The following is an 8,955-nucleotide window of genomic DNA, read 5'->3' as shown; positions in this document are numbered from 1 at the left end:
AATAGAACTTGCTCCAAAAACTTCTAGCTACTAAGGGTGCAAATGAGTCGGGTCGGATTAGGTCATGAGTGACCCCAATCCGATCCGGTTCTTTGATTGGGTTTTAATATTAGACTCAAACTCAATCCAATAGAAGATCAGATTGGATCCATGATTAATTTTTTTGACCCAACGGGTCATTTGGATCGGATCAGATGTATATATAATCCAGCTCTAATCCATGAAATATGGATCCAGTTCAGATCCAATTTAGGTCTAGATTAGATTTGGGTAAGATCGTGGGTCAAATTAACCAATAAGCATCAGCTATAGCTATTCAATTAATTCCCATGAGTGGAGTTAAAGTTGATTTTACAAGTTTACCATCCAATAACACTCACGATATAATGATTTCTGGAGTGGTTATTAACATGTGACAGTTACATTCCAAGAAACTGCGAAGATGTATCTCATGTACATATGGAAGTTGATCATGAGATATAACTAGAAATGAAATATCTATTTCTTACAAATTCACTAAATTTCTTGAGTTGGAAAGGTTGTGTAGGTTTGATGCGAAGGATTTCTTATGGAAATAAAAAGAAAAGAAGATAATATTTGTTAAAGACTCCATCAGTTTAAACAAGTGGGTACCACTTAATTATGGAGGTGAAAAGGAAAGAAGATAATGTTATATAAGTGGGCAGCCTGCAATAATTTGTTCCTACTCTATGCTAGTATATAATAGATTTGGATCATATAACGGGTTCTGGTCAAATTGGGTCATTGAGCATAAAATCCATATAAATCTAAAAATTCAAGTGCAACAAATCGGATCAAAATTCAGTAAATCTAGATTCGATCCGAAAAATAGAATGGGTTCAATTTTAAAATCTGATTCGGATCCGTAGGTTCCTTTAAATGGTTTGGATTGGATCTCCATAAATCGAATCAGATCGGATTTCAGGTCAATCCGATGTATTTGCAGCCTTAGCAGCTACCTTACCAAACAATAAACTCATAGCCAGGAGCCCATCTTAGCCATCCATCTCCATCAATCTAACTCCACAGCAGCAATTGCATCCGTCTGATCCTCGCACCCCACGCCTGGCGCAGGGTCCGGCCCTCTCCCGGAGTACAAAGACTACACACAGAAATGCCCCCACCACAAACCGGAAGAAAACTATTTAAGACGCCTTCTCTTCTCTCTCTGGGCTTTGTGGCAGAACCAGGAACCAATAGGGGGAGAAGCCGTCGCCGTAGCCTCGATTCAGGTACGATCGCCTAAGATCCTCCGATCAATCTCTTCCTCTTGCTCAATCTCACTCCTCTCCCTTCTTTTTCCATACTTCTCCGATCGATTTGTGTTCCCCTGTGCCTTTTTCTACGGATGTTCGCTTCTTCACTTCCAGTGTACAAACCCTACCCAGATCTTTCTTTTTGGCAGTCGATCGCTTCTTGGAAGAGAGTACTTTGGAGAAACATGGCGTAAAAATCGAATTTTGATGTTGGGTTTGGGAGTTGAGTAAGGGTTTTTCTCTCAGCGGGCTCGGTTTAGAAAAAGTAAAAAAGGAAAAGGGGTTTTGAGGGCGTTTGGAGAAGGTGGGAAGATAAAGATTGGGACTTTTGCTCGGAAGTAATGGCGGACGGTGAGAATAGTATGGATTTGAATCTCTACGTCGGCCTCCCTCTTTTGCCCCGCCCTCGAAATCCAGACCTCGGTTCGGACCTCACCCTCAGCTCGCCAACCTTCCAAAGAAACTACTCCCCATCCAATGCATTGTATACTCCTGAATCACTGCCCATCGACCCCCTTCATGCTGCCGATGATAGCCTTGCTTTGGAGCTCAACCTTCCTGCTCGACTAGTGGAACAGGAGGGTCATGCTTCAGATTCTCCAAATTCTGCTTCCTATGCTCCTTCTTTGACTGGGCCGGTTCAACCTTCGGCCTCGCATCCTACTGCCGGACGAATTCTGCAATGGCACGATGAAGCAGCAGCCTCCATCAATCCATGCCCAACCCTTTGCATGATCGACCTTATGACCCGTAGTGATAGCTCCAGCTCGCGACATGGGCTCCTTGAATGTCCGGAGCTACGTTTCCAGAGATTGATCGAATCAAACAATCGGTTACGGCCTCGAAGCTCCAGGATGTCTGATGGTGAGAGCTCCGATTCGCACACCAGTCCTGCCCAGCTTATGCACAATATAATGCAGTCTCAAAGGAACTTAGAGGCTTCCAAAAAGGAAAACTTGCAAGGCCAGGGGAAGGGCACGGGGGGTTTGAAAAAGGAAAAGGTGGAGGAAAGTGCTTCCGAATTTGAGTGCAATATTTGCCTTGATACGGCCAAGGAACCGGTTGTTACCCCCTGTGGTCATCTCTTTTGCTGGCGGTGTTTGTATCAATGGCTTCATGCCAATCCTGTCTTTCCTGAATGCCCTGTTTGCAAGGGCAAGGTGCACGAAAATAACATAACACCTATATATGGGAGGGGAGGTTCAGATACTACTGTCAAGAAGAAGGTATCTGGAGAAGATGGAAACTTGGAACTGAAAATACCGCCTCGACCCCATGCACATAGAACTGAGAGCTTGAGGCAGGAACTGCGGAGATCTACGGGTAGAAGTTCGGTGGGAGAACGTGCGACAGCATGGAGCCGTATAGAAGAGTTGCGCAATGCCATTAACTTTGGAGAGGATCTGGGCCCAAGCTTGCAGCTTCAATTAAATGCTTCTGATGTTGTACATAGGCTAAGCCAATGGAGTATGCAAAGGGAAGAGACGAGTGGGTCTAACACCACGGGCGTTCTTTTGCATACTATTACTGAACCACCTCAAATTAATTCTTCAAATTCACTTACCAATAATGGCTTTGATCGTTATGCGAGTACTGGTAGGTTACGGGCTGAGCTGACACCGAGGTTTGCTGTTCGTAGTCCACTCCCACCTCTGAACTCTCACGGTCGCGAGCCACTGCATCGGAGGCCTACTGTGCAATCTACACCGACTACAGAGCAGGCATCACCTCCGAGTACTGCAGCTGTGATAACAGGCGATGGTACTGCTACTGACATCTCAGCAGAACCAAATAGAGAAAGGTCATCTAGATCCCTTAGAAGAAGAGGAAGGAGCAGCAATTCTGGTTCCTTGGATGCAGTTGAAGGAGCATCACCTTCGCATAGGAGGAGAAGGCTGAACTAGAAATAATTAAGTGGCTATGCTCAGAAAGTTTAGATCAACTTCTTGGTATTTTGCTTTTTGATTAGTTTTAATATTTCTGGACATTATATACTGCATTATATTTGTAAAATTTTAGATCATTGGTTTTTGATAAGTTATGATCCTTTTAGTTCTTTTCTTTTGTAATTTTGTTTTTCTTGCATTAAGTCAGAGCTTCTATGCTGGATCCACTTTTGGTAATCCTGCATTCCTGGATATGTCTGAAAATGCTCTTTTTTGCTGAGTATAAAATGATTTAGGGATTCAACTATTATGTCTCTGCTTTTTGTCTATCTCATTTTTATGTGTTTTCCTTTTGTGCTGCTTGTGAACTTTATGAGAAGTCTATTATATTGTTATCTACACTGATGTGATCACTTATGTGTTTGAGTTTACCTCTTGTGATCTGAGTGTATTCTAGAGGAACTCGATAGAGCCAGTTAGTTTCCTGTTCTTGGTACTTGCTTCTTGTTTTCCTTTTCTTCTTGTTTTTCCCTCTTCCTATTTGTAATTGGACATGTTCCTGAAGAAGAATTCTAATTCTATTATTTGCATGAACATAATTATAAGAAGGCATCTAGCCTATTGTTTGAGACTTTCAGATGTTTGCACCACATGCTGTTTGCCAGGGTTTGTTGAAACAGGTGCTTGTATTATATCATTTTTTGTTGCCTGAGTTGGCCTAAATTTTTCAGCTGTTTCCCAATTCAAACTGGGAACACTCCTTATTCTGCCTAACAACTAAATGCATGAGGATAATTATGCTCCAAAGGTTGCAGACAATGATTTGGTCAGTGAACCAATTTTTCTATGGCTGTTGCATGCAACCTGAGTCTCAACATCTGCATTCTTCCATATCTGGCACCAAAACCCCGCAGCAAAACCCCGAAGCTTGCCTTTTTTTTCACAAAAAAAAAAAAATTGCATGTGTTTGTATCTTAAAAATATCTGTAACAGACATGTTATGGAGAAACTTGAGCAATGTTTTCAGTAACTTCAAGGAAACTAAATTTGGAAGAATCAATTGCATAGTGCAGCCAACATTTAGCATAATCTCTCAGCATGTACAAATTAGGATGATCAAATGATTATATTAATATAAGCGAAAGATGGCAATATTAAAAATAAAAATAAGTCAAAATTAGTTACACCTGTTGCTAATAATGATTGACACATTGAGATACTAGTGATGTAAACAAGCACTCTAAACATGCTAAAAGATTGATACTTGTACTGAAAAACACTATACCTTAAATTTAGCTTGAATTGGAACTCATTTGCCGGTAGAAGAATTCTTTTTTTTTTCTTTTTTTTTTAATCTTTTTTTGTGAGACCAAGACAGTCTTTAAGTTTCTTTCTGACTCTCTTGCCATGTCAGCTGATACAGGGAAGCAGCACCCAACTAACCTGCTATTCACAGAATTGATATTCTTTTCATTTACAGATTGTTTAGTTCAGACTATTATTTGCGATAGAGTATGATGAGGAATTACTTTCAGAAAGGATAGTTTTTCTCCACAATGACCTGAGAATCTCTCATATGGAAATTCAAATATGATATGGTAAATGGACATTTACAAAGATTTATTTTCTTCCTTTGAAAGAAGGAGAGATGGCAACTTTGTTGTTGTTTTCTTTTTTCTCTTTTTCTTTCTTGTTTCTTTTGCCTTTTAAAAAAGGAGATATGGAATACCTAGGATCTAAACCCTAGACCTCCTCTAAGGGCAAGCCGCAAAGGAGAGGTGCTTTTATGCTCATGGATCCATTGGATGGAGTTTCGAAGTAGGCCTTGCTTGCATGAAGCTGGTTCTAGGCTTCAGTTCTTATTACTTCATATATATTTTGCTAATGGTTCATTTTATCTAATATTCTGGATAGCAGTCATTGTACCTTTTATAACAGATCCATTTTTCAGTAGAAAGTTGGGTGATTCCCATACATTTCATTGCTCTTAAAACTCTAAACATCAGTACCAAATCAAGAAGGAATTACGGAAAGCTAATATCCCCAGATGTTTTTAATTTCAGCAATGAGTAAAAGAATCAACTCCCATGAAAAAATTGAATATACCATCTCCTTTATTTTTTTTTAAAAAAAACTCAACAATATCCTCACAATCCATAATTCTTCTAAGACCAAATGTTTATCCACCAGAAAACGGACATACAAAGCCTCCTTGTATCTGACAATATTAAAAACCCTTGGGAATAAAGGTAGTTATGAAACCATCTATTATACAAACCCCGACCAGATTTCCATCACCCAGCAGCAAAGAACTACAATAGAAACAATATTTAGCCTTTCAAACCCCTTTCTGAAGATGAAACGACTCAATGGTAGCATCCTCATATGGTAAACTGATTGAACTAGAGATTTTGATTCTTGATCATTTCCATTCATGTACTTCCACCATGATTGTGCCAAAAGGGCCATATTCATACTTCTAAGGTTTCTAAGCAAGCCTTCCTTGCTTCTCATACTTAACAAGAACAAACCTACCATCAACAGAAGAATACCCCTTCCATAGAACAGGTCTTCTAATAGAATCAGTTCATTTATTCACTAATCTGGTGACCAAATCACTGATATAAAATAAACCAGCAGGTCAGATTAAATGAGTTAATCTGTTCCCTTCAGTTTAGTTTGTCTCATTGGAAAGGCCCAAATAATCTACAAGGAAGCTACAAGTTTTACAACTAAGATTTTTTAAAGAGTAAACCTGCCAACAAAACATTACTCGCAAAATAAACAACCAAGGATTTAGAATAATTGATCTTCAACCAAGACATCAGTTCAGACAGACATGAAGCCCACTTTGAATTGAAACATTTCCCTCTGCCTCCAGAAAAAGGAATGGCATCATCTGTAAAATGAGGGAATATAATCTAAGTTTAGCAGAAGAACCTAGATCATAAAGCAGTTCAATTGAAGCATTCTTGTTAGAGTATGGGCCACTAAAACAAATAAGAGGGAACATAAAAAATCCCCTCAAATAACATACTTTTTCTGTACATGTATATTTCAGGCACTCAAATTAACACCTTTTTAGCTGTTATTCTGTTATAATGAACTTACATGATGGGGGTAATGGCCGTGAAATGATTGGTTCACTGTTTTTACGTGACAAGCAATTATTCTTTTATATTAGTGTATAGATTTAAAGGCACTGCACTAAAAAATAAAATCATAATATGTGTACAGGGATATTGTTAAATAACACTTGGTTTTACTCTGTCCATTATTTTAGAGGGTAGGCGATAGATTTGTATGATAATGACATGGAGTTATCAGATGTGCTAGATTTGTACATGGAGCCTTCTCAACCTGGAATTCTGCTCTACAGTCAACCACAACTTTCATGCAAAAGGATTGGATGATGATGAATAATTAGTAATAAGACCAAGTGCAGATTCCATGGATTGTGCAATTTGCAGTCCACTGAATTAGGCCACATGGAAAGATGACAAATCATCAACTCACATGCCAACAAGTAGAAAGCATGAAAAATTTCATGCCCATCCTTTTATAAGAAAAGAAAAGAGGAGAACCTTAGTTGCTGTCCTCATCACCTTATCTGGATTCTGAATTTTGTTCAGCATGGAATAGAACTTGTCATTTTTTATCAGATAGTTAACTAGGCCTTGGCTTGTCTTATTAAAAATAAGAAAAGAAAAGGGATATATAAAGATTACATTATTACAAGATTATATAATCACTGCAAGAAATCAAAGATAAAGTTATTTTGCAGATAGACTGAAATCACTTTTGTCTTATAAGCATTTCCAATCCTGCTATCTTACTAGTGAATTCTTCCATCAACCTCCCAATATTTCATCCACTCTGTCTGCTTTCCTAGGTAAAATGCACTTGTCAAGGATTTGAAATTACTGGAACACAAGATAAGAGATTGGTGATCCTTGCAACGCCAAGGAATTCAAACCATTCGAATGCATGCGGAATGAAAGATGGAGCTGTTGTATAACAAGTACAACAACTTTCATGATCTGGAGCTGAACTGATGTCCAGTCCCTAAAGATTTTACAAGCAGGTTCATAGGGGCTTCAGGCACAAAGCTCAGCAATTCATGGAACAACTAAAGTTGTGACAGCATGAAGTTCCCGATGGCCAATCTTGGAAGAAGCCACTTGACTGCAGGTGTTGCTGACCACTACCTTCATTGCTGTGGCTTAGGAAACGTTGAAGAAGAACCTCTGAATTCTGAAATCCTCCTTTGTCATATCTATGAATTCAAAGGTGCCTGAAGTCTGAATCTTGCGATTGATTATTTGTACTCTAGCAGTAACTTGCTTAGAAATAATGTATGTTATACAAAATGGTAAGCATAATCCGGAACATCCATGGCAATTTTTTAGGAAGCAGAAAATGCCAAAACCTAGCTGCCCCTCAAGATGCTAGTACACCTGCTGCTTGAACTAATCATATCTTGATGCCGGTGCAATATGTGATCTGATGACTTGTTTCATGTCGACGGTGGAATTTTGGTCCAGTACCATAGAGCATTCTTTTAGAGCAATCTCATGGCTGGGGATGGCAGGTCCTAGAGATTGATCGAATCAAACAACCAGTTGCAGCTTAGAAGCTTCAGATAATCTGATCCTGATGACGGTGACGTAATGCCATAGCACAGATCCTTGGAGGCTTCTAGGAAGATGTGGGAAGAAACGCATATTATAGATAAAAGAGATGTATAATATTGTTACATATTGGTGAACGCAGGAGTTTCCCCTTGGGGGGCCAATGTCAAAATTACACAAGTTTGAAGTAAAAAATTAAAATTCTTGTATCATATACGCACAAGTATATTCACTAGTATATATGTATTTTGTAGTTTATCACATTATTTGATACATTTGGTGCAATTCTGACGATGGTGGTGACCACATCATTTGTATATTATATTTATCTTGATCCATAGCTTAATGAGTGTTGCATATTTCCAAGTACTTGACTTCTCATGTTCCTCTCACTTGAATCTATCATCATATCAAAGTCATAGTTGGTGTCCAATGATTCTTAACATTGGTATGGGCATCTTTGTTGGGCTACAATGTGGATTTGATTGGCTCCACATCTAATTTATAACCAATCCAAAACTTAATCTGGTCCAACCTAATTATTATATCCACTCACCCACTTAGTGAGATGGTTGCTCCCTCAGAGCACAGTGCAGGCCACTGACCTAGGCCTTGTGCCTTCCTGCTCACCCCTTGACCCTATCATGGTAAGTATTGGCTCGAACCAGGGTCCAACCTGAACCAAGGTTATTTTCATTAAGCTTGGATTCAAAAATGTGTTTCAACTATGGATTTGATTTGCATAAATTCCTTCCTGATCCAAGGAGGTTTGAACAAATCCAAGTTAGAATATACTTCAAATCCTTCTTAAATATAAATAGTTAGTTTTTTTCACACAATATACTTGGTCAATAGTTTGTCTTGTTGGCTATAGCTATTATAAAAATGAATCAGATTTTGTGTAGGATATATTTTTAATGATATCTACATGCTGCACACTATTATTTTATTGTTATGATATAATTGGATAATCAATTTATATATGTATGATGTAGTTTGTTTTTAAATTATTTTTTATTCAATTTGATTAATCTGGTGGATTGGCAAAAGTAATATTATATACCTAATGCAATCCAACTCAAAGGAATTGGATTATGTTTGGATTTGATTATTTGACCTGATTTAAAAATGAATTGGATTTGGGTTGTGCTCTTCCCCCAT

At 38.5% G+C, this 8,955-nt stretch overlaps 1 protein-coding gene across 3 annotated transcripts; it reads left to right on the top strand.

The window, feature by feature from the left end:
• The first annotated feature begins 1,148 nt into the window (after positions 1–1,148).
• LOC105060631 (uncharacterized) lies at positions 1,149–8,129 on the top strand. 3 transcript variants are annotated; one of them, XM_010944418.4, is made up of 3 exons: positions 1,149–1,253; positions 1,392–3,226; positions 7,056–8,129. In XM_010944418.4, exon 2 carries the CDS (start codon positions 1,619–1,621, stop codon positions 3,179–3,181), a length of 1,563 nt encoding a protein of 520 aa, XP_010942720.1. In that variant the 5' UTR covers positions 1,149–1,253; positions 1,392–1,618; the 3' UTR covers positions 3,182–3,226; positions 7,056–8,129. The 3 variants fall into 3 exon arrangements, 2 of the variants coding, with proteins under 2 accessions (XP_010942720.1, XP_010942721.1); XM_010944419.4 differs by having other exon boundaries at positions 1,158–1,253; positions 1,427–3,226; XR_834456.4 differs by having other exon boundaries at positions 1,164–3,226; positions 7,056–7,453; positions 7,573–8,128.
• Positions 8,130–8,955: the final 826 nt, after the last annotated feature.

Source organism: Elaeis guineensis, chromosome 16, assembly GCF_000442705.2.
Source record: "Elaeis guineensis isolate ETL-2024a chromosome 16, EG11, whole genome shotgun sequence".
Taxonomy (NCBI): Eukaryota; Viridiplantae; Streptophyta; class Magnoliopsida; order Arecales; family Arecaceae; genus Elaeis; species Elaeis guineensis.
This window is presented reverse-complemented; position numbering and strand designations above follow the sequence as displayed.

Bases quoted from the DNA above. Each gene is read 5' to 3' on its own strand.
- LOC105060631 (XM_010944418.4), top strand. From the start codon at position 1,619: ATGGCGGACGGTGAGAATAGTATGGATTTGAATCTCTACGTCGGCCTC.